Consider the following 25,382-nt stretch of genomic DNA (forward strand, 5'->3'; position numbering starts at 1 on the left):
CATCCCTCCACCTCACTACTTCACTGTACAGTTGCTCAGCAACTGTTTCCACGGAAATGACAGGAGCCTTCATAAAACAAAAGTTTCAACGCAGGTGCTCAAAGAAAAAAATCGTAATAATTAAATGATGGGGAAAAAGCCAGAAGACAAAAAGTAATGAATATTTATGCACAGAAGGATAAAAGATATGGTGTTCTGTTGAGCCAGATATATGAGACAGAGACAGACAGACAGACAGACAGACATAGATAGATAGATAGATAGATAGATAGATAGATAGATAGATAGATAGATAGATAGATAGATAGATAGATAGATAGATAGATAGATAGATAGATAGATAGATAGATAGATAGATAGATAGATCTACACATTTACACAGACACACAATGGCAAACCTGACTCCATGCGTTGTGCATTATTCATGAACTCTCTCTTCTTGTATCTCAAACAAACACTTTTAATAAGCAATGTCTGAAACACACTCATTAATGATACTAATGATCAACTAATGATCCCAAATTTTCAGATCAGAATTTCATAGCTTCCTCAACACACTTTCATCTGTTTACCGCAATACTACACCAACCCTCATAACTTTTGTCTAACTAAACCCTCGTGAACCTGCACACTCACCTGGAGTTCAGCTATCGTTATCTTGTGGTAGATCTTTTCCTCGTCTCGCCGTTCGTCCTGAGGAACCGTGATGTTAGCCAGTGCTGTTTCGAAGTCCAAAATTTGCTGCATCTGACCCCGAGTGGAATTCTTGTCTCCTCCCAACAACAATCCCAACTCTATCATGTAATCCAGATAAGCCTTCAACACCTAAACCCAGATCAGTGGCAGGCTATTAGACATGGACTAAAAGCTACTTTAAATATTACAAAATGTCTTTAAATATTGATACTTTAAGTTCTTCTCCATGATACCTTCTCGTTTGTTTTATTGAGGTAATAATCTCGGGATGGGAGGAAGAGTCCTGATTGGTCAGCCTGGAGAAAGTTTACACAGGTGAGCAAACACCAAAGGTGTGATAAATATAGCAAAAACAATAAAACAAACATGGAACAAAAACTTTCAAACAGCAGATGTTCATTAAAACCTGATAACTGAGTCAATGTACCTGAATGACATTACTGTTAGAGTTTTTAGGGTCCACGCTGACACCAACAGTGAAGAAGGGCTGAGCTCTGTAAGGTCCAGAAACTATCTTTAAAACGTCCAGAAAATTATCTTTATCCCAGGACTCTGTGATGTTCCAGCCTCCTATCTACACACACACAAACACAAAGAAAAGGAAAAACATCAGTTTGTAGCAAAAAGACTGAGGTGGTCCTACTGTAGAAATCAAAAGTGACCCTATTTACTATCTTTTACTATATTCATCATCTTTTTTTTGGGGGGGGGGGGGGGTAAATGTGTTCGCTAAATGTATGAATTTAACCAAGAAAAAAAATCCCAGAAATTGTAAATGCGGGGGCAAGAAATTATCTGTTTTATCTAATTATTATCTAACATATTTCATTAATGTTTCATATTGAGAAATGTAAAGAATGTGAAGAAAAAACAACAATTCCAAAATTGCATTACAACTCACATATTTTAATGTTAATGTCAGCAACGGTTGCAATAACAACAAGAAATGGCAGGATCCAAATGTGGCAGTAGATTTATTAAACAAAACTCAAAGAAACAAAATATTCAGAGTAATTAGACTATATAAACTGGAACAAAACAACCGGTAAATCAGAGGAGAACAGACAAATTAATTGAACAAAACACAGGGCATAACATATCCCCTAATCAAGAAGGTGCGGCCTTGCCTTATTAACTATTAACTATAAAAATTACAAATAGTCCAACAGAGGAGTGCTGTTGGGGGCTTAGGTGGGGGACGCTGAGCAGTGAAAGTGACATGTGAAGGTCAAGTATGGTAACCCATACTTGGAATTTATCCACTGCATTTAACCATCCAAGTTAGTGCAGACACATTAGGAGTAGTGAGTAGTGAACACACAGTGCAAACCATGGACACACACCCAGAGCAGTGGGCAGACATTTTTGCTGTGGCGCCAAGGGAGCGATTGGGGGCTAGGTGCCTTGCTAAAGGGCACCTCAGTCATTTCCTGCCGGTATTGAGAATCAAACCCACAACTTTTGGGTTACCAGTCCAAGCATAAGGGATGACCACTGGAGCCAGGGTGGAGCAGACAACATTAAGAGAGCAGGGATGAGACGACGGCAGCAGAAGCCAGGGTGGAGTTAGCAGTAAGAGGAGCCAGGGCGGAACCCCCAGCGGGAATCCTAAGACGTAAGCCCATAGCGGAGATGAGGGAGAGATGAGCCATGGTGGAGGCTTGGCAGGCAGAACCAGGGGGATAACTGACTGAGATGAGGCTGAGGGCAACACAGAAGGTCCTGAAAACCAAGGCAGAGCTGTGGGGGCAAACGGGAAGGTGGAGCCCGATGGAGCAAACGGGTCGACAGTCCAGGGTTAAACAGACGAACTTTCAGTCCAAGGCAAGACAATGATGCACTGAGCAGACAGCATAGGTGGAGACAAAGGACTGATGAGAGGCAGTGAAGAGAGAGCAGAAGGACTGGGCAGTGTAGACAGGAGTTTAATAAACAGTCTTTCTTGCCTATACTGGACACAGTCTAAGAACGGCCTACTTGGCCGAAGCGGAACAGACAGACATCTCAGGAACAGGCTGAGGAGGTGGGAGCGGGAGGCAGGGAAGAGACATCAAAGACATCAATAACTCAGTTCTGAGTGACAAAACAAGATCGATTCAAGATGGCAAAACAGAGCTAACAATTGTGCTCTCCTCCAAATCAATCAGGGGCTCAGAATTCACCGCATCCACCTTTGCTGACGGGACAGGGCTCCACACCATCCCCTCATATTCCACCAGTATTCCCTAGGTGACGGACAATGTTGCCAGCTCACGCATCTGGTCAGACATGTTCGGCTCGGGTTCCAGGGTGATATATGGCTCAGGCATTGGCTCTGGCATCGGGGCAGGCTCTGTTATCGCCCTTTGAGACGGTGACGGCGGCTGGCACAAAGTGTGCAACGTGGGCGGTTGCATTATGATCCATATTTTATTAGCTGAAAAAATTATGCAATAAACAACTGATTTCATACGTAACAACGAGGACTGCAGAATTCTCTCTACAATTGACTGCAAATTTACATTCAGATCTCTTTTTTCATTATGATGTGGAAAGCCCAAGTTCCAACTCACATTCATTTTCTAGTTGAAATATGTCACATTACAGAAGCAAAATAAGATGCAAATGCCATTTCATGTTGATTTAAAAATGTTAAGATCAAAGGTATTCTGCTCTGGAAGAGTGAAATAAGACAAAAACTTGAAGTGCATGATTCGGGCTGACAGCTAATATCAAAGCCAATTAAATTTCTCACCTCTGAGAATAAAACTATTCTCGGCTCTCTTCACTATACGCTCTATCACTGTGATCCCAAAGACACAGGATGACAAAAAGAGTGACAGATTGAGAGAAGGACATAAGAGAAGGGTAGCATTTGTAAAAGTGTGTTCAAAAGGCAGCTCATCAGAGCCAGTGTACATTTTTCGTCTTCCATCTTCCCAGCCGTATCTCTTTTAAACCTTCCAGAAGGCAGGTGTGTGGGGAGGGGTGTAAATTAAGTAGATGAAGTGCTGTTTGACATCACTGCTTTGTGTATGTTACACGGATTAATCTTTCAGGTCTGTGCTGAGAGTTAGTTTCAGAGCTTTCTTCCTCAAAATGGCTGATTCAGAGCGATAGAAGTGAATGAAAACATCTTTCACTGAAGGATGTCTACATAATTTCAAGGCTCGCTGATTTTAAACCAAGAGGAATTGATAGTATCGTAGCCATTCGAGACAAGTTATCTTGCTCAGTTCAAATAAAGGCTAACACAGAAAATTAATCCAAAAAATAAATCAGGCATTAAATTAAATCAAAGGTCATTCTACAAAATTGGTATTTTTGTGTCCCTAATTAATATACATAAAAATGACTACAAATATATAGCTGACACCAACTTTTACTGTGTTGTTATAAGCATTTTTCTAAACACAAAAAAATCCAATGGCTTTAATTTTCATTTTCATTGATTTTAAAATTAATTTTCTTTTTCTTCACAAGGATACCTTTGTGCCTCCTCACCCGTGTTTTGCTGTAGTAAATATGCAAATTGCATTTCTGCATCTCTGCAAGGACAAATAAAGTTCTCCTCTTTTTTATCAGTTGGTTTTACAGTTTAAAGGATCATGTTACCATGATTTTGTATAGTAAACAATTAAAAATCGGATATAAACATTTGCATTAGCTTTACTTTAAAGAAACCTTCTTGAAATGGAATGGGTTCCCAATTCCTGTTTGCACTGTTTACCTTCCACACCAGGGGTGCGTTTCCCGTACAACTATATAGCTCGCTGCTTAACTACCATAGTACGATGCATCGTTGGAGAAATCAACTAGCTAGTCACGACTGTTTCCCGAAACCGTATGTCACAAAGTATCGTTCAACCACGTTGGTTTATGACGTCTCGCACGTGGTGGACTAATAACTTATTTTAATTAATCTGTTTGAGATCGAATTAATGCTAGATTTTGTCATATAACTTACAGACATGGCATCTGAAGACCATTTATAATTTTTCTCAGTTATTTTGCTTTATTACCAGACTCAATATTTGGCTCGTTCTTAGTAGTAGAGCACGTTCGCACATGCGCAGTCTTCAAAAACGGTGCTTCAAATCTCTTGACAAACTAAAAGACGTAAATTACATTTGTATGTATTCTAAATAAATAACACGGGTTGTACTGAATGTCAGCTTGCTTATTTTGCTAAAGATAAGGATTTATTCAGTCTACATCTCATGTAAACTAGAAACTATGCTTCTAACCACAGCTCGAGAGCTGTCGTTCCAACCACACAAGTTTGCGATGCTGTTTGCGAACGTTCGTTGGAACGATGGTTTCGGGAAACACCAAATCGTTGAACTATGCTGATAACGACGGAACTTGCGACCATAGTTGGCTAACGATGCTTTCGGGAAACGCACCCCAGAGCGAGCGCCACAGAAACACTTACCTTTGCAATCAAGTCGATGAGTGGTTGGGCTCCGAGCTCTTCTATTCGTTGTTCATTGAGACAGGAAAGATAGTAGGACTGCGTCTTTCTCTCTGCCTCACTGCTTGAATTAAAGGTGCCATTTTCTACAGGAACACATAAGAAATTGCATTTGAGTTAAAAAAAAATTATCACCAAAAGATGAAAACTGTCATCATTTACTCACCCTCATGTTATTCCAAACGTTATATCCAAATTTCTTTCTTCCATATAATACAAAAGAAATTTTCAAGCTGCTCTTTAACTTAAAACAAAATATGAGGTATAGGCCAAGGTATAGTTATAGGTTTTATTTTTATTTATATTTTTTTACTTTTTCAATGTTATGCTTTCATCAAATTATTCTTCAAAATTACTTGTGTGTTTGGAACAACATTGGGTGACTAAAAGTGTGACTAAAACATTACCATTTTCATTTTAAGGGGAAATATTCTAGAGCTTCTAATATTCTAATATTTATATATAGCTATATTTATAATACAGCTTCTAATATTTTAGAGCTTGATGCTAAGGCAAAATTGTCCCTCACAGAAATTAAAGGACATGAAGGACAAGAGACAGGAACGTCACATAGATAAGGGGGAAGCTTGGAGCCACCATCACTAGGGTAAACAAACATGACAGCAGGGAGAACAAGTTGTGCGCGGGTCACTGCACAGGGTCATGAAACAGCCATCTGAGTTTCTCCAGCTGCCTGACAAGCTGACAAGACGGTGCCCTCTGATTGGCTCCCGTCATGTTGCATGTAATGATGGTAAGTAAGCAGAAGCAATGCAGTTGAGGTAAACTGAGTCAGAACTGGAAGAACTGCAAAAAGGGTCCCTTCATCCATCTTTTTAATGACACATCCATGACAGCTGCCCTCGCACAACAAAACGTGACGCAATTCAGATGGCATTGGTGAGCCAAACAACCAGGGTGGTTTTCATCCTCAATAACCTCTGCCATCAGTCGCAGTCAAAACACTGTGTGCCGCAGCTGCCAGCGGGAAGACATGCAGAGGGGGAAAGCACTGCCACTGTCATGCTAACTTTATTCACATGAGAAATGGCAAATAAAGAGGATAAATCCGGGACAGGTGATTGGCAGTGCTTGGCAAAACTCCAAAAGCGTACCTATACAAACAATTAACTGCAGTTCCCTTTAGAAAGGGAAGTCACGCTTCGTCCCCTAGGGGTCGCTATGGGTGGAATGCCTCCGGCATTATCGGTGTCTGAAGCATGAAGCTAAACACAACAGTGAACTTGACATTGGCAGACGAAAGCCTATGACGTCATCACCAGTGCGACCGTGAGATTAAAGGGCACCTGTCAAATATGTCATCCTCTTTCTTGTCTTTAGTATACCTTTTTGTTTGAACGTGTGTCTAAACAAGGCGATTATGGCAACTGGCACAAAGTCTTTCAGGCAGTGTGTGCCTCCATGTCAGCGTGACACACAATGACACACGAAATGTGCGTCATTGCATGGGCAAGAAGCATGCACGCTTAGTCCTTGGGGGGCTGTTTGGATGCATTGTGAGCACCTTTCTATGAAGAAACGTCGCTCTCATCTTTCCTTTATCTTGAGGGAATCAGGACAGGCTTCGCGGTTCAGGACCTGCTGCAACTGAGACGAGTAGGAAACTGTGGTTGTGGGGCTCGCAGATGGAGCTTGCGGATGAATTCGAGAAAGGTATGAATATTTATCATTCATCTGCGGCTGACGAGAGTGAGCTGCCGGATGATGATGATGTGTTGTCTCACACCATCCGATCCGGCAGCGAGCACGCTCCTGGCTTCAAGCCATGATGAGCAGGACAAGGCTGATGAGATCGATGATGCTTCCGAGCGCTCTCAGCCTGCCTGCCCCGCATATGACAAGTTACTGGAAGTTATGTCCCATTCCACAGCGAGATTAGATCTGCCATGGAAACGCGTGCAAGCTCCCTCGTAGCCACGTCGATGAGCGTTTCCTCGATGTACGCTTCCACACTCAGGTGAATTAAGCTGGTGTTGTATGGGTATGCGCCCATGCCTCCGATTGAAGAGACGCAGGCTAGCTATCTCTGAGTGTGCGAGGCATCCACATTGAAGGCTCTGACTCTGCCTACGAAACTGTTGCGTGTTCTTAATCGCATCTTAATGGCAGAGCATATGCGGCAGCAGGTCAGGCTGGTGCGACGCTACACACTGTGGCAGTGCTGCAGGCCTACCAGGCCAACCTGCTGAAGGACCTGGACCAGGGCCAGGGGCTCCCCCCTGAGGCGGTAGAGGAGCTGCGCCGCACCACAGATTTCTTTCTCCTCGATGCACCTGTTTTGCCATCTGAGCACATCGGCACATCTGTCGAGACGGTGTTAGGTGAAGTTTAGAGAGGCGAAGGTACGCTCCTCCTTCGAGGGGTAGAGCACTGAGGAGGCCTGAAGCCAGAGGGAGAAGGAAAGATCTGAGGGAAGTGATCGAGAATAAACACAATCAGCGTTTCAAGGTCCCAGAGATGAAATAGCATCTGCCTCCTTCCCTCCTCCTTGGGTCTAAGTTGCTAGGCTCTCATCTCCTTGGTCACTGTTTAACCAGAGCGTTGTTAGGCTTCCTCTTACTTAGTCATTCTGTTAGAGGCCTCTGCTCCTTTTAGCTCTTATTATTGTGTCGGGCTGCTAGCACTGTTGTGTAGCCTCCTTGACAGACATAGGACATACTGTTATTTTGTCCTATGAGCTCAGTCATAGGTTAAGCTTTAGGCAAGCATTGCTAGGCCTCCTCTCGCTAAAGAGCTCCTCCCTGGCTACTGCGCTTTTACTCTGTAAGAGCTCCGCTAGGATAGTAATTGCGAGTTGCAGGCTTTCTGTAAGCCTCCTTGCAAGATTTCCTGAGCGTGGGGCATCGTTAGGCTACCTCTCAAATTAGAGAGTTGTCTTGTTGCTGCCTCCACTCCTAGAGGTCGGCGGCTATGTTTGCTAAGTTGCTAGGCTCTCTGTGAGCCACCTTGGCTATTGTGAGCATTGTTAGGCTTCCTTTCACCAAAGAGAGTTGTCTTTTTGAGGCCTCCGCTCTCCAATGCTCCGCTGGGATAGCAATGGCGAGTTGCAGGCTCTCTGTGAGCCTTCTGGCTAGATATCCTGAGTGTGGGGCGTCCTTACGTCTCCTCTCAATTTAGACAGTCATTATGCTGAGGCCTCCTCTCCTAGAGCTCGGCTATGTTTTGCTAAGTAGCTAGGCTCTCTCTGAGCTTCCTTGGCTATCGTGAGCGTTAACAGGCCTCCACTCACTGTAGATAGTTATTTGTTTGAGGCTTCTGCTCCCTTGAGTCTGCTGAGTTGTTAGGCTCTCTGTCAGCCTCCTTGGCTACTGTGAGCATTGTCAGGCCTCCTCTCGTTAGAGAGAGTCATATGTTCAAGGCCTCCGCTCCCTTGAGTTCCGCTAGGATAGCGATTGCAGGTAGTAGGTTCTCTGGGAGCCTCCTTGCAAGATATCCCATGTGTGGGCCGTCTTTAGGTTTCCTCTCGATTTAGAGAGGAGCCACTCCTAGAGCTAGACTAAGTTGGCTAAGTGGTTAGGCTCTCTGTGAGACTCCTTGGCTACTGCAAGCGTTGTCAGGCCTCCTCTTGCCAGATAAAGTTACATTCATTGAGGCCTCTGCTCTCTTGAGCTCTACTGGGATAGCAATTGCAAGTTGTTGGCTCTCTTTGATTCTCCTTGTAAGCTGTCCTGATCGTGGAATGAAGCTAGGTCTCCTCTCCATTTAGATAATCGTCTTACTTAGTCCTCCGTTCCTAGAGCTTGGCTAGATGCTAGGGTTGTTAGTTTCTTTGGGAGCCTCCCTGGCTACTACTAATCCCTGCCGCCTGCCAATGTCAAGTTCATTATCGTGTTTAGATTCATGCTATTCTCAGGGAACCATGGTTACATGCATAACCTGAGACATTTCCAGTTAAATTGAACATTATTGGCACCAACAACTTTTATTATTTTTCACACAAATTACAATTACAGGGTCAGTTTATCATTTTACACAAATTACGATTACAGGGTCAGATTATCAATTAATAAATACTTATTTTTGTGCAGTTCCTTGCACAATACTTATGTGATCTCAAAACCCTTTTACCATACTGCAAGATTTGTAAACTAATACATCTTGATGTTTGCATCACACAGCCAGCTCCATATGTATCCACTTTTTTATGGTAAATTATGTGCGCAGCCATGATGGATACTAACTTCCGTTTGTATGCTGTCCTGTTCTCATCTCTATAGGAACCCATTGTTACAATGGGGTAAAAAGAGAGAATAAATGAATTAAACAGAAACTTTTTGAAGACTACTACAAATAAAAAATGAGTGCAGTGTTAAACTGTGCTATTGTTGGCTGCAACAGCAATAAACTAAAGAAATTCCAAGAAAATAGTTTGAGCACCAGCAAATCTGAAAAGAATGTCTGTGTACGGTGCCGTATGTCTTGCATTTTATGCCAAAGACTGACAAGAGAAGACTGTGGTATTTGACAGGAATTATAAATGGAAGCAAACGAGACAGGAGTAGCAAACTTCATCCATCACACATTATGTCACAATACACTTTTCAAAATAGTAGTCAACAACAATTCAGTTATAAACACAACATTTCCCCCTTTTTAAAGAACAGAATATTACATCAGAGTTAAGTTAGATTGGTCCTTTAACCAACTAGGCTTCCAAAAATCACGTTTAGGTCTAGTGGCATGAGTGTCTTGTGTAGTGAGCCGTGTTCTTAGCCAGAGATGTTGGTGTGCATGGAAATGCAGTGAGATCTGAAGCATTCCATGTCTTTCCATCACTAAGAACCAAAGTACCCACCAACAGTCTTTTGGCAACTTTGAGAAGATTGAAAAACTTTCTGTGCTTTCTGTGTATCAGTTTACTTTTTCATTTTGTGTTGCAGCCACGTTACCCTTTGACGGACAGTCGTGTCAGTTGCCGGGTGCAAACAAACAGATGGCAAAATATACAGCCTGTGAGCATTTGCCTGCCATAAAGTAGATAAAAGGGTAAAGTACCAGTTGCAGCATGTGGAGTGCTACGGTGCACGTGCAAGGCAGTTACAACAGGTTTCCATGGTTGATGTTGCTGGATGGCCATTTGGATAGAGTGTTTGAGCACACGGTTGAACCTCTCTACAGCACCATTAGCTGCCGGGTAGTAGAGAGAGGAACGATGGTGACGAATATTCCTTCCTTCCAGAAAAACAGTGAAAGCAGCAGAGGTAAACACTGTTAACTGTAACTATACTCAATGGATTTCCATGGCGGCTGAAGACTGATGACAGAAACGAAACCCCAGAATCCATAGTGACAGTGTGAGTAAAAGAGACCTCAGGCCATTTGCTGTAATAATCCATTAATGTTATAGCAAACCTGTAGTCGGATGCAGCAGTGTTAAATTGCCCGATTATATCCACAGCTACTTTCTTCCATGGCTTCCATGTGTACAAAGTTTTGTTAGAACAGGACAGTAAGCATTTGCAGCATCAACAACAGAAAGAGAGTTACTAGCAGCAGAAAAGCAACAAAGTCCTCAGAGCTGGAGCAATTTCATTATCTGCAGGAGAGGCAGGTAAGGGCAAACATGACAGATAATCAGCAGGAGCAATTTGAATCGCCTGTACATGTGATTCATCAGGAAGGAGACCCTCCGTTAAAAGATTATGACCTAAGAACAGCAGGCTGGTTTGGCAGAAACAACACTTGTCTTTATTGAGCTGCAAGCCAGAAGCTTCTAGTCATTGTAAGACTGCTTGAAGTGCTTTGACATGTCACATCCGTGGATGATAATGTCGTCCAGGTAATTTTCAACACCTTATTTTCTGAAATGCTGCAGGTGCTGAAGCCAATCCAGTCTGTTGTGAGTAATAAAGGCTGTGAGGCCACGACTGTCCTCAGCGGCACTTGGTAGTAAGCGTTAGTCAGGTCGATGGTAGAGAAAACAGTAGAACCTTTTATAGCAGAGAGTAGTTCATCCATGTGTGGCAATGGAAAATAGTCCACAATCACTGCTTTATTTGGACCCCTGAGGTCAACACACATCCCAATTTTACCTGACTTTTTCTGCATAACATGGTCAATGTGTTCTATCACCCCAACTGCTTGCAAGCAATACAAACACAGTTGTGACGTTTCATCCAGCTTTACGTAGTGTATAAAGTTTTTAGCACATCCAACTCAGTTGACTCAGCAACAGTGCACTGAAAGACTGGCACAGGAGAAGCAGGCACAGGAAGGGCATCAGGACGAAGGACTTGATTGTTTTCAATCCTCACATGCAGTACAGAGTAGGTCCCTCCCCATGAGTGGTGTCTCTTTGTCCACAATGAAGAACGTAGCAGGAACTGATTGGTCATGAAGAGGAACAAACATCCAAACACCAGAATTTGGGCTTTTGAATACGTTACAAGCCTGGCTGTGGGTTGCGACAGCACAACGTTACTGAAATGGTATGCATAAGTGCTGTAGGGTAGGATAGATACGGAAGACCCTGTGTCAACCACCAAATCCACCACACAAGTCTGTGAGTCAGAAGTAGGTATAGCCATTGTACTTGTAATGCTGGGAGTAAGAGCTGAATATTCCACGTACAGTACAGTAACTTCTGGTAATTAAATTTTATGGACCTCATGTGTATTTGATTGCACTGATCGGCACAGTTTAGCGTAATGTCCAATCTTTTTACACTTCCTGCATGTTGCAGTTGCAGCCGAGCAGTTCCCAGCATTAGCTAAATGTGCCTCCGAGATTAAACACGTGCCAAACACTATAAAACACTTGCCAAATGGACTCTTTGTATTCATGCTGGTTTCAAATGGTTTTTCAAACATTTCAAACAAAGTTTAAATTTAACAACTTAATGTCATGTGGTGTAACCATTAAGTAAAAAGTAATACAAAACATTCTTACACCATAAAAACATGTAAATATATAGATCCAAACCATTATTTTCAGAAAGTTTTTTTTTTATGTATATTTTTCATTGCTAATTCAATGTTTTTGGGGAGCATCACCAATTGACAATAAAAACTTTACCATGTCATATAAAAAGGTTGAATTATTTTAATATTTTATAAGACTTACTGACCTTGACATATACCTTGTCATACCAGGGTTCTTCTCATGATATAATTTCCTTTTTCTCTGCATGCTTCTTGCACCACATGACTTGGCAGACAACCGTTTAAGACAAAATTGCTTCACTGCTTATATTCATTATAGAAGATGTGTAATTGTATGTATGCATTCCATTTTTAATGAATTGTATAAAAAAATGGATCTGGACCAAAAAGTAATCTAATATAATGTTGCAATTTCATTTTGTGTTTCTAGTGGCACATAAATTATACACTTTATCTTTAAACATCTCAACCAAACAAGGAACACACAGAGGTGTGAACAAACAGATAAAGGCACACAAATGATGAGTCGCAAACATACATGAAACCACCCACTCCTGAGCACACAATTATGCTTGTCATCGTGATCTTTGATTGGTGCTCTTAGTTGTTGTCATGGTAATACACCTCACACTTCTTTGGAGGAGGAATAATTCACTCTGCTTTTTGTGTTTTTATACACATCTGTGTTGTGCGAAAGAGAGATGGCGTAATTCATCTACAACATGATCGTTCAAGCAAACAATCCCTAAACCACCTCTTACATTTCACATTCGTTTCGCATTCCCCTCTATTCTTGCTCATTTTTTTTTTCTGTAGTATTTTATCCTCCTAACAGTGCAATTACATTAAGGAACAGGAGGCAGGAATATTCAAGTAATAAATTCTCATGGGAACAGTGGCAGTCCAATTACCGGTCAGCAGGTCTAGTCTAGAGAGAGGACACACGGTGAGAAAGGAATGGGCTTTGGCATGACTCGCTGCTCGTCTGGCAGAATTCAGAGCTGATCTTGTTCTATTTCCAGATTTTGCTTGTGTTTGTTTGTGTTCGCTGGGCAAAAGGTGACCATCAACCAGGCGCATTGGCACAAAGAGCTAATTTGTCTTTTTCAGAGTTTCTCTGTGTGAGGGCAAAGCGTACGCTTACAAACACATAATCTGACTTCACAACTCCCCGTTTTTGTTTTTGTTGAAATAATTTCCCTTTCCAGCACATAATTTGGTGTATCATCTACACTTTTCATTCTTTCTATTTTAGTTACACAACTATTGTGTAAATATCTGTGGTAAATATCACTGCAGTGTAAAAAAAACTCATGGTTGAAACATTTCTCCCATTACACAGTACACCACCCAGTCCATATATGCAGATATTATTGCAAAATAATGAAATATAATACATGTCATGATAAAATATTTATTGTATTATTTAATTTCAAATGATATTTTTATTTAAAATAATTTATCCCAAAACTCTGGAGTGTAAACAAGAATTTATTTTATGACTTGGACCAGTAAGTAGTCACCTAGCAACCACACCCTAGCACCCTAGTAACACCCTACAAAACACCTTATGCCGGGGACACACATAATGACTGTAAGGCCGATTATTAATGTAATTTGATATGTACGACTGATCATGCCCAAATGCGCCGAGTCAGAGACAGTTGCGTTCAGTCGGTGTTTAAAATCTACTCCAGTCTTGGGGAACAGTCTGTAAGTGTATTCAGTTCAGTATTAGAATGTTTCAGCGAGTAGTTAAGTGTGTCCTCTGCATTATTATTAGGCTGCATAGATTAGGTCAGGAACCCGGGAACACTTCCTTTAACACCTAATGTACTCGTTACCTCATAAAAAGAATGGCATCTACGCTAATTTTAGACTTTCTGTTTATTCCGAGGTTAACTGTAATCAGCCGGATCCGGGCCGTATCCAGATCAGATGGTGGACCTTCACATAAACACGACCACAATGCATGATGTAGTAAGCCAGATCCAGACCATATCCAGATCAGATGGTGGACCTGCTCCTAGACACGACCACAACGCATGATGTAGTCAGCCAGATCCGGACCGTATCCAGATCAGATGGTGGACCTGCGCCAAGACACGACCACAACGCATCCCTGAAGTGTCAGCAGAGGTTGTGTCAACTAGACTCCCCCCTTTGAAGGCCTCATCGACACGACAGCCATCGGCACTGATCCTCAACAAACCCGTCTCCACACTGGTGTGATGACTCCGATCTTTAACCAGATGGAACTGGATAACATTCTGCTTGTTCCAATCCAATCTGACTTCTGATCTATAATGCTGCCTGAATCATAATCCTATACTTTTCGTTCGTTCGTTGGCCAGAGAAGAACTGGCCCCCGACTGAGCCTGGTTTCTCACAAGGTTTTTTTCACCATTCTGTCACCTGATGAAGTTTTGGTTCCATGCCACTGTCGCCTTTTTCGCCTTTCTTCGTCTTTGTCGCCATTTGCTTTTGGCTTGCTTAGTTGGGGACATTTAATTTAATATTCAACAATTTTATTGATCTGCTGCATTGACACCATTATGAAAACTGAACTGAGCTGGACGATGACATCACATTTTTCTCCAGAGTGGCTATATTTATAAATTAACTAAATTGATAACTTTTCTTTTTTTTTTCATCACTGACCTTACTTAAGCTGGACTGTGACGCTATTTTCTTCTGGAAACAAACTTTGTTGCATTATTTTCTTGTTATCACAGCGCTACATAAATAAAGGTGACTTGACTTGACATTTGCAAACCACCAAGCAATGCTCCAGAAACTATCCATACAACCCTAGCAAACCTCCAGCAACACCCTGGAAACCACACAGAACATCCTGGTAACCACCAAGCAATGCTCTGGTAACCAACCTTGAACACCCTAGTGACAACCAAGAAATACTGTGGCAACAACCCAGAAGACCCAAGCAACTACTTACCAACACATTGGCAACCACCTAAATACTGTAACCACCCAAAAACAACCTGCTACCAACCAGAATACCCTAGCATACACCCAGCAACAACCCAGAACACCATGGCAACCACCTAGCAATCCTCTGGTAACAAACCTTGAACACTCTAGCAACCACTTAGCAACACCCTGGCAACCACCTACAGTAGAACATCCTAGTAACCACCTAGCAATAACCCAGCAACCAATCAGAACATTCCATCAAACAGTACAGCAACCACCTAGCAATTTCCAGGCAACCACCCATAACCCCTTAGCAAACACCTAGCAAAAATCAAACAATCACCCAGAACACCCTGCCAACCCCTTAGCAACACCCTGGTAACAACCTTGAACACCCTAGAGAACCATTAGCAACATCCTGGCAGGATCATTTATCATTTTTGCATTACGGAAGCCCTGGAGTGTGATGTCATGTACTGTTGCCCATACTCATAGTATCAAACTCATAAAATCCAGTGTGAGTTTATCCCACCACTCCTTCTCCACCCCCCCTCCTCTCTCTCTCTCTCTCTCTCTCTCTCTCTGCAGGGGGCTGCACCAGTTCTCTGACGCAGGTCATTAGGGAATACTCTTCATTTACTGTTCACTGGAGCGTTGTGTTCACTTCAGCATGCAGGGGTGTTCACTGGCCCAATCACACACACCACAAAGAACCACAAAAGATGTATCACATATCTAAGAGTAATTTGAGATCAAAAATATGTTCATGTAAGGCGAGTGTTATTAAATGTGCAGAAGGGTGAGAGGGTGCCTGTGGGTGTGATGCAACATGCAGTGTCAATGTGATGGAGTATCATCCGAGCAAAACGGCTACAGGGACCCCAGTGTGAGAGTGCATTCATTAGACAGAGAGAGAGAGAGCTTGATCACAGCCAGTGCATTACAACAGGTTATTAAATAGTCTGATATACCAACAATTAGAGAGAGGGATGGAGCAATGCGTTTAAACACAAAAGAAATTACATTAGCATTCCTGTGCAGAACTCTAGAGCTCGCAAGGCAGCAAATAAGTAAACTCGAGAGTTCAATAAACAGTTTGTTGAAAAATGAAAAGTTGCATTCAGATATACATCATGGGAATTAGAGGGAGAGAGAGATTGATGAGACTTCCAAAATATGGCTGATTTTCCATTAATTAGTGTTGTTTGCTAAGACAAACATCAATTTGTCTTATGCTATTTATCATACTTAGAGTTAGAATTAGGTTTGTACAATACAGTATGTAACATATGCTTAGCCTATGTAAAGTCACATGGCTTAAGGAGAAGTGCTCACTTTTCTAAAGGCCCCCACTCACTACAAGATAATTGTGCTGATTTTGGGCCCAATTCTCCCCGTCCGACAATCCTAGGTGAAGTGCCGATTATCTTTATTGTTCTACAGATTATCCTATCAGATTTTACTGTGGTGTGAGGTGTGTTAAGGGTGACTGAATCTGCAGCACCAATCTCAAATCGTAAATATTCAACATGATCAGAAATCCTGTTGTGTGGAGGGAACCAGAGGACAAATGCACACACACTCTGTAGATTATCACGTGGAATGAAACAATAGCAAATCAGAAAGCGAGCTGACTTAAGATAGAAGTATACTTTTTCGGATAAGACTGATAAGACTTTTTAATCTTTTAGTGTGGGCCAACCTTAAGAGATCAGACATGTTTTTTTTGTTTTTTTGCCTGGTGGACAATAAACGGGTGAAAAAATTCCCTCAGACTTCCATCAAAGGAAAGACTTCAGTGGGTAGACTCTTTTGATCTTTTAAATAACCACCTAGCAACCACCAAGAACACCAGAGCAAACCACCTGACAATAGCCTAGCAACCATCTTGAAACACCATAGCTACCACCCAGAACAAGCTAGCAAACCACTTGCAGTACCAGAAAACTACTGAGAATATTCCAGCAACCATTTAGAAACGCCCTGGCAGTCATCATGAACTGTGTAGCAACCACCTAGCAGCAACTTGGCAACCGCCCCGACCACCCTAGTAAATGACCTAGCATCACTCCGGCAACCACCCAGAACAGCCTAGCAAACAACTTGCAGCGTCCTGATAACTAGTCAGAATATCCTAGCAACTAGGGCTGAACGATATTCTTTTTTAACATCGACATCGCGATGTGCGCATGAGCGATAGTCACATCGCCGGAACATGCGATGTGAAGGGTAGTAGCACCCATGGTGTATTAAAAGAACGGTAGCACACAGTAAACACGAGTTTGTTGTATGGCTTGTTGCTGCGGTGACATTTGCACGTTCTGCGTTCCTGCACAGTGATTGGTTCGCTGTGCCGCTGCTCACCGCTCACAGCCAACATTCACTGGCAATCCTATAGCTAAAAATGGTTGACGAAGAGGATCCGCCGCAAAAAAAAGGATGATTTCGTACCAAAAAAAAGTCAAAATCTATTTCGGCTACAAAAAGGTGGATGTTGACTAAAAAGAGGTAGGCCTACTTTGCCTGGAGTGTTATAAAGTTGTGGATGGTTGTCTTTTTAAAAAAGTATTTTGTCTTATATTTTTCGTGTTCGCATTTATGAGGAAAAAACAATGTTACGTGACAGTTCTCCATTACGGACGTGAGCGCTCTGAAAGTGGCACTAAAAGACTGCTTTAAAACTTTCACAGAGACCTCAAACAGAAAGCACAAAGCCTTTCTTTAAAACGAATTTCGTTTTGTATTAATTGTATCTTAATTTTAATCAGTGTTATATTATCCAATTTCCTGGATTTAATAAATAAAAAGTAAATATAGCAGATAATAAATAATCACGACACGGAGGCGCCAGCGACTGAACAGGTGGAGCAAGGTAGCTTATATATCTATCTAAATATATCTATTATCTACAGAAATCTCTACTTTTAAACATAACCATTCAAAACAAAATAAAACTGTATGAAATGTGCATTTCTCTTCGGCGTGTTCACTAACGTTACTGCGAAGATCGCGAGTCAGTATCGAGAGAGAATACCATTTTTTTTACTTATCTTGAGGAATTATAGCCTAATGAACAAACAAACATCTGTTAAGAGCGCCGCCACGTTGGATTGCGTATAACGGTCACCGAATTCTTACAGAAATATGTTCTAATTTTGGAATAAAATAGCCTATTAAGTTACCTTTTTGTCACTTGTAATGAAGCTTGTTTATTAGTTAAATTATTAATATCATGGAATGGTAATTATTGACTTTAGCCAGGATTGATGGCTCGCAATATCGCAATATATATCGTTGGGAAAAAAATATCGCAATGTATTTTTTTTTCCAATATCGTGCAGCCCTACTAGCAACCATCAAGAACAGTATAGCAACCACTTAACAACAATCCAGCAACCATCTAGAACTGACTAGTAACCACCCAGAAACCATAGCCACCATATTTAAACACTATGGCAACCACCCAGAACAACATAGCAAACCATTTACATTGCACTGACAACTACTCAGAATACCCAAACAACCTTTTAGCAATGCCCTGGCAACTATCGGGAACAGCATAGCAACCCCTTAGCAACACCCTGCCAATCAACAAGAGCTGTGTATAGCAGTACTCTGGAAATCACCCACAACACCCAAGCAAATGACCAATTACAACAATTACAGAACAGCCTAACAATCACAGAGTAATACCATGGCAACTTCCCAGCAACCCCTCAGAACATTCTAGCAACCACATCGTAACACCCTGGGAAACATTCAGAACACCCTAGCTTTGTGGTGGCATTGCATTTTACATAGTCTACAAGTACAAGTCAATGGCATCATCACTGCCAGTTTGAATAGAAGTTTTTAAATCTTTAACAGTAAATCTCTTGAAAAAAGTATAACCAATAAAAGGCCTTGCAAGCAAAATACTGTAAATCCATGTGAGGGTGAATAATGGAGGGATTTAAAGTTACAGAAACAGAGAATGAGTGCAGAAAGTCATCGTCCCTAATCGAACAATCAGACAGGGATGGCTGCACTCAGAGAAAACAAGAAATCAGGTCACAGAGCAGGAATCGATGAAAGTTTCTGTACAGATCTACAATAAAAAACAACCCAAGTACAGAGAACTCAAGTGTAAATCTCTTCAAAACGCATGAATGCAGCTGTTTTCTTTTGGAAAATCAGTAAATCATTAAGATGTCTTTCTAAATATATTCCATTTTGACAACACAGATAAAGATTTACTGTGCAAATCCCATCCTACAAAAAGGACAAGCGTGTGTGTGTGTGTGTGTGTGTGTGTGTGTGTGTGTGTGTGTGTGTGTGTGTGTGTGTGTGTGTGTGTGTGTGTGTGTGTGTTTTCCAGCACTTACCCAGCAGGTGTTTGAGCACAGCCTGGTTCTGGTCCCAGATGCTGTTAAATGTGCTCCAGCGGGAGCGGCCATCTGGCAGGGGGTTTTTGCGGACCCATCCTCCACAGGCGTACTGGTAAAAATCCTGACATGGGTCGACGGAGCGGTCCAGAGCTTCCACGATCTTACTGGCCACGGTTACACACGCCTCCGTTAGACAGATACTACGGGCTGGATCTGGGGGTTAGAAACAGGAAGAAATAGCTTGAACTCCCATAATGTGACATAAAACTGAATTTTAAAAGTAATAAAAGGAGGGCATTGATTTTAACCATTGGGATTTCATTGGATTGTGAATGATAATACTTTAATTATTTTATTATAGCAATAATATTAAGACCTGTTCATACCAACACAAATGTTTGTCACAAAAGGTTTTCCCATACCATTTGCCCAAGTCGCAATGAAGTCATAGGATGTGTCTGAAATCGCCCCCCTATTCCCTATTTGAGGGAGCAGCCATTTGCAGTGGTGTCCGAAACCATATTGGACATTATCCAATCCCACAATGCACCACTATAACGAGTGTACAACCGATGTACGCACAATGGCTAGAGAATACCCGTAATGCACTGTGAGAGTCGGCGACCGTAGCTGAATCATCCATCCATCCATTTTCCAAACCGCTGGTCCAGAGTAATATTTTTATTGATTAAATTGTTTATACATGGTTTATACATGCTAGTTTCCATGACATGACATAAATCCTTTCCTAACTACTGGAGCAGCCGAATTCACTCATTTGTTTTCATTCACTCCTTCAAGTGCTAGTGGAGTAATGTAGGGAATAGTGAATGAGGACATAGGGGGCGATTTTGAACACAGCCCTAGTTAGATTAGAACAGCATTCAAATGTTCATGTCCTGACAGACGCATTAACAGTCTTTCATTACTTGAAATGTTTATGGCACCAAATGTTCACACCGAACATTCATCTTGATTTGAACAGGACTTTAATCACAGGAAATTATTTTTGGATGATGAAATGTTTGGAATTCACTAAAACAGATATTAATTTAATTATTAAATTACTCATTAAATTATGTTTCTAAAATAAAATGATCCAGTTTGAAACAAATGTATGTAATAATGAAAGATTTTTCATTTTGGGGTGAATTACCCCTTTAAGTATCTATAAGGGGATGTTCCTAGTCAAATTGATGGCGTAAATCTGGGAAATTATTTACTAAATAAATATACTAAACTGATGTCAAAAAAGCATGCCTGCTTTATATAAATCAGTGTTACATGGCACTATATTTATCAGTAAGTTATTGTACATTACACACATTTTACTGTGTGCGTGCGTGCATGTGTGTGTGTGTGTGTGTGTGTGTGTGTGTGTGTGTGTGTGTGTGTGTTTGTGTGTTACCTCTGTTATAGCGGACTCCCAGTGTGATCGCACAGCCAAATAGTGCTAGAAGTGAAGTAAGAAGCAGCGCGGCCAAAACCACCTCCAGCTGAGTCCTCCTGCCCAGGGGACCAAACAACTGAACACCACCCTTACGGAAACCCACCTAAAAGAGAGTCAAATATTGATTCATAGAGTCTTTTTAAGTTAGATTTTTTTCAATTGTTACTAATTTGCTGGTTAACATACCAAACTCTCAAAAAGTTTGGGATAATCTTATGCATTTATTTGATAGAGTTTCCGTAATACCGTGCTTTTTTGGATATAATAATAATAATAATAATAATAATTCATTACATTTATATAGCGCTTTTCTCGGCACTCAAAGCGCTTTACATAGAAGGGGGGAATCTCCTCAACCACCACCAATGTGCAGCATCCACTTGGATGATGCGACGGCAGCCATATTGCGCCAGAACGCCCACCACACACCAGCTTACTGGTGGAGAGGAGACAGTGATGAAGCCAATCAGTATATGGGGATGATTAGGAGGCCATGATGGACAGAGGCCACAGAGGTTACACCCCTACTCTTTGGAAAGACATCCTGGGATTTTTAATGACCACAGAGAGTCAGGACCTCGGTTTAACGTCTCATCCGAAGGATATGTACCACGTTAGTAAAATTTTCTTTGGCATTTTATGTTATGTAAATACCATGGTTTCTGAACATGGTAGTCATTAAGTGCCATGATAGTGAAAGCAGCATTACAGCTGATACCATCACTTCAACACCACAGTACATTTTTGTGAGAATAAAATGTTCAGTGTAAAAAAAGACTAATTGTGGCATTGCAGTTGAAACACTTTCTCCTGAAATGTACGAATACGAATCTCATTCTTCCTTTCTTTCCCTTATGATAAAAAATAGTCTCATACAAATATTCCCAAAGACGAAGTCACCTTGTGTAGAAACTCTAGGAACAGAGGGTTTTTTTTCTTTTCTTTTTTTCTGTCAAAATATACTGCACATCTCTTCATCATTCATCATTCAGCACCCAAAGAACATAAAACAAGTTGCCTGAGGAATACCATATCCAATACATGCTTCATATCATTGCTTGAACAGAAAGCCAACAGAAGAGGCATCACATTTCCTGCTTGACATTAAAGTGAGCAGCAAATGAAAGGGACCACATAAATCGCTTTGAATTCATATCAAATGTCACTCATAATTCATTGAACTAAATTCCCTGGATATCTGACCTGCTGTTTTCATCACTTAAAAGTTATCGCTAATGCAAATGTCTGCATGAGAAATAATGCTTTTTATTAAACTGTTATCCATGATCTCTTTCCAATTACATATTAATCCACCATTTGATCATTTTAAACGGTTTTATCTGTTTTGAGACCATTATTCATGCCTGGATAATAATGCCTTTCTATAACAACAACAACAACAACAACAAAATAAAAATATCCTAATCCACAAGATGTTTGCCCATTTAGTCATGAGTCATTATGTAATAATCACCTAGCCATACTGTATGTCCAGACTACTTGTGACTTGTTTATGTTTATGACTTCTTATATTATCGACTTCAATATAATTGGCTAATCTTAACATACTGAAATACTGATCATCAGGGTCCAGTTACTGAATGCTGAACATACTGCTATGTAAATGTGGGTGGTAATACATTCATGTTTATTAGCTGTGACATAATATCTGTGACAATTTCTGCCTTGCTTGTTTAGTTTAGTTTGATTTGTTTAACTGGTGAGGAAGTTGTGTGAAATAAACACATTCTTGTACTGCAAAAGAACAAGACAAAATCATGTTCATGAACAAGAAAAAAAAATCATGAGTTTTAAAACTCCGAAAGAGAACGACTGAAGGGAGACTGCACAAAAATGTCTGATAAAAGTGAATTCACAAAAAGTGAATCTTCATTCTGCTGGACATTCCTCACAGTAAATAATCTACCCTTTACACACTGGAAGCAGTATCTAAGCAATACCAGCTAACCACTGAAGTACCTCAGGGTTCGGGGCTTGGCCCCTTCCTGTTCTCAAAATATTCACAATACATGAGATCTACACACTTAAAAATAAAAGTTATTTATTGGCATTGATTGTTCAGTGAAGAACCTTTAACATCCATAGAACCTTTCCAAAGCACAAACGATATTTATATATATATATATTTTTTTAGGGCTGGGGGAATTAACGCGTTAATATTTGCGATTAATTTGAGATGTTTAACGCGTAAAAAAAAAAAAATAACGCAATTAACGCAGCACTTTTTTTTGGCCTCGTTTTAATGACTTCCTGTTGCAGCTGCTATTGAAAAGGCCGAAAATATGCCGTCCCGCCCCTCCGTGTTCCGCGATCAGGTTTCATTCTCGCGCAGCTTTCATGAGCGGGTCTTTTCAGCTTCGTGTGTGCGCCGCACTCTCCGTTCTGTGTGTGTGTGTGTGTGTGTCGGCGCGCTACTGCGCTCTCTGCTCAATGTTCAGATCCGTGTTTGCGCTGCGCGTTCAGCTCGTTAACGGCCCAAACGCTCCAATCATGTAGGCCTACCAATCATGCACTGGAAAAGCAAAGTTCGCTCAAATAACATGAAATTTCTCTGTAGTAGACTTCTGTTTGCTGAGCTGGTATAGCCACTCTGGGCAACAATGGTACAATTACCTGCTCTGATCACATGCTCTGGTAATAATAGCTTTGTAGGACTATATTTTATTTAGATAATTAGTAAAAACAATAATTAAAAAAAAAATCTTTTAAATTGATAATGTTGATTGATTATTGAAAAAGATTAATATATTGATATATTGATGTTTAATATTATTTTAATATAGGGCTATTTTCTGTTCCTTTTTTTCCCTGTGTTGTTTAATTTAATTAGGTGATTCTAAGTTTAAATATTGATGATTACAAGCTTGGGGGAAATGCAATTAATTGCAATTAATTACAGCAAATTGTGCAATTAATTAGTTTAGGTTTTTTTTGATCAATTCCCAGCCCTAATTAATTTTTTTTATGTTGACAAACTAAGAAAAAAAATTGTTCTTAAAAGAACTGTTACTAAAGTTTATTTGGGGAACCCAAAACAGTTTGTTTTGTAACGGTTTGTTAGGAGTGTATTTTCCTATGTTTTATGTATCTGGTGTTCCTACATTGTCTGTATATATTTATATTTCGGCTTGCCTGGATATCTCAGCCAAGAAGAAAGAACTTCACCACCAACTCATTACAGAGTTTCTTTCCTGCTAGCCGAGCACCACAACATGGACTGTCAGCTAGATTTGTCAGCGGTAAAAGCATCCAAGTCAGCCAGGAAACAGCTGAACTTCACAGAGAACATCACAACTACCCAGCAATTCACTATTCTCTCACTGCTGTTTTACCGTGTTTTAGTGTCATTTCTGATCTTCTAATTTTCATGGGAATTGTGCAACAGTAATACTTCTCATCGTCCTAAATGGTTGCTTTATTTATTTGTATGTGGCATTGGATAAAAAAAAAAAGTCTGAAAGTAAACATAAAATGCACACATCCACACTGAGCCCTGACCCACACTCACCTCCACACTGTCAGGAGAGATGGCTCCATCAGCAGGGATGTCTGTCCCGTCCTCCTCCTCAAACGTTGCACGCTTGTAGTTAGACATCTGAAAGGGAGAGACAAAGTATGTATAAATGTGTTGAAATATTACCATGGTTAGCAATGAAGGTCAACTTACATGTTTGCTACATGAATAAAAAAAGATCAGATGTGATGTGAACAGCAGCCTATTTTACTTTCTTGATATTTGTTCCAACAGAATCTACAGAACAAAATTGAAAGGCCTTGAGTCTGAAGAAAAGAGAGACTGCAAGAGTGTGAAATGGCGATGAATGTTGGGTTGGGACTTGGGAGGCATCCCTTGTTTCCTCACCCCCGTCTTGGACATTGGACAGGAATTTATACAAACACACATTTGCACACACACAAACACAACTCCCACTGTTCACAATTTAAGAGGTGACTAATCTACACACAAAGGTCGCACTTTGCTGCATTAGTCTGTTATAAGCATTACCCTACAGAGAACAGAAATTCTTAGTTAAATGTGTCCTTATTTATGCTGTCTATTGATATCTGACTGCCGGCACTGACAGCCATGTAGACAGCAGACGCATTGGCCTAGAGCAAAAACTCCCACCCAGGTTTCTCTACAAGAGCAGACTAAACAAGACAGCCAGAGAATCTCTCTCACACATTGACTTAATGAGGCCAAAACCACTACCTTTCATATACATATAAAAAATATATTTCATTAATATAAATGTTTTATAATAAATGCTACTGACTAATCCAAACCCTGACCCTTTGTGCATTTCTACAATAACACATTTTGTTCGTTTTATGAATTGCTTTATCAACTGAAGATGTACCCGTAGGAAAACTGTATTGCTCAAAGTTTGCTCTTTGGAGACTTGATGGAGTTCTCAATTGTTACATTTAAGTGTCAACTTTAAAAGAAACAATGCGAGACTGGTGTATTTTTCTCAGGAGGAAAATTTTCCATTCGCTTTCTGTACAGTCTCAATGGTGATACTGGTTTGTATTTTTCATTCCTATGGATATCTTTC

The 25,382-nt window shown here is 40.8% G+C and overlaps 1 protein-coding gene across 5 annotated transcripts in view; it reads right to left on the reverse strand.

Moving 5' to 3' along the window:
- The window catches only part of ece2b (endothelin converting enzyme 2b), a 70,382-nt gene that overhangs the window by 18,569 nt on the left and 26,431 nt on the right, over positions 1-25,382 (reverse strand). For all 5 annotated transcript variants that reach the window (XR_014208900.1, XM_082180633.1, XM_082180635.1 and 2 more), the window contains 7 exons: positions 24,332-24,418; positions 20,761-20,905; positions 19,350-19,565; positions 5,111-5,235; positions 1,124-1,270; positions 930-992; positions 637-825 (listed from right to left, as the gene is read on the reverse strand). Coding sequence is in view for 4 of the 5 variants with exons in the window: in XM_082180633.1 (XP_082036759.1) it covers positions 637-825; positions 930-992; positions 1,124-1,270; positions 5,111-5,235; positions 19,350-19,565; positions 20,761-20,905; positions 24,332-24,418 (972 nt within the window). In the remaining variant the exon portion in view is untranslated. The remainder of the gene's footprint in view (positions 1-636; positions 826-929; positions 993-1,123; positions 1,271-5,110; positions 5,236-19,349; positions 19,566-20,760; positions 20,906-24,331; positions 24,419-25,382) is intronic.

The sequence above is a fragment of the Leuciscus leuciscus genome (genome assembly GCF_965113295.1).
Source record: "Leuciscus leuciscus genome assembly, chromosome: 9".
In the NCBI taxonomy this organism is placed as follows: domain Eukaryota; kingdom Metazoa; phylum Chordata; class Actinopteri; order Cypriniformes; family Leuciscidae; genus Leuciscus; species Leuciscus leuciscus.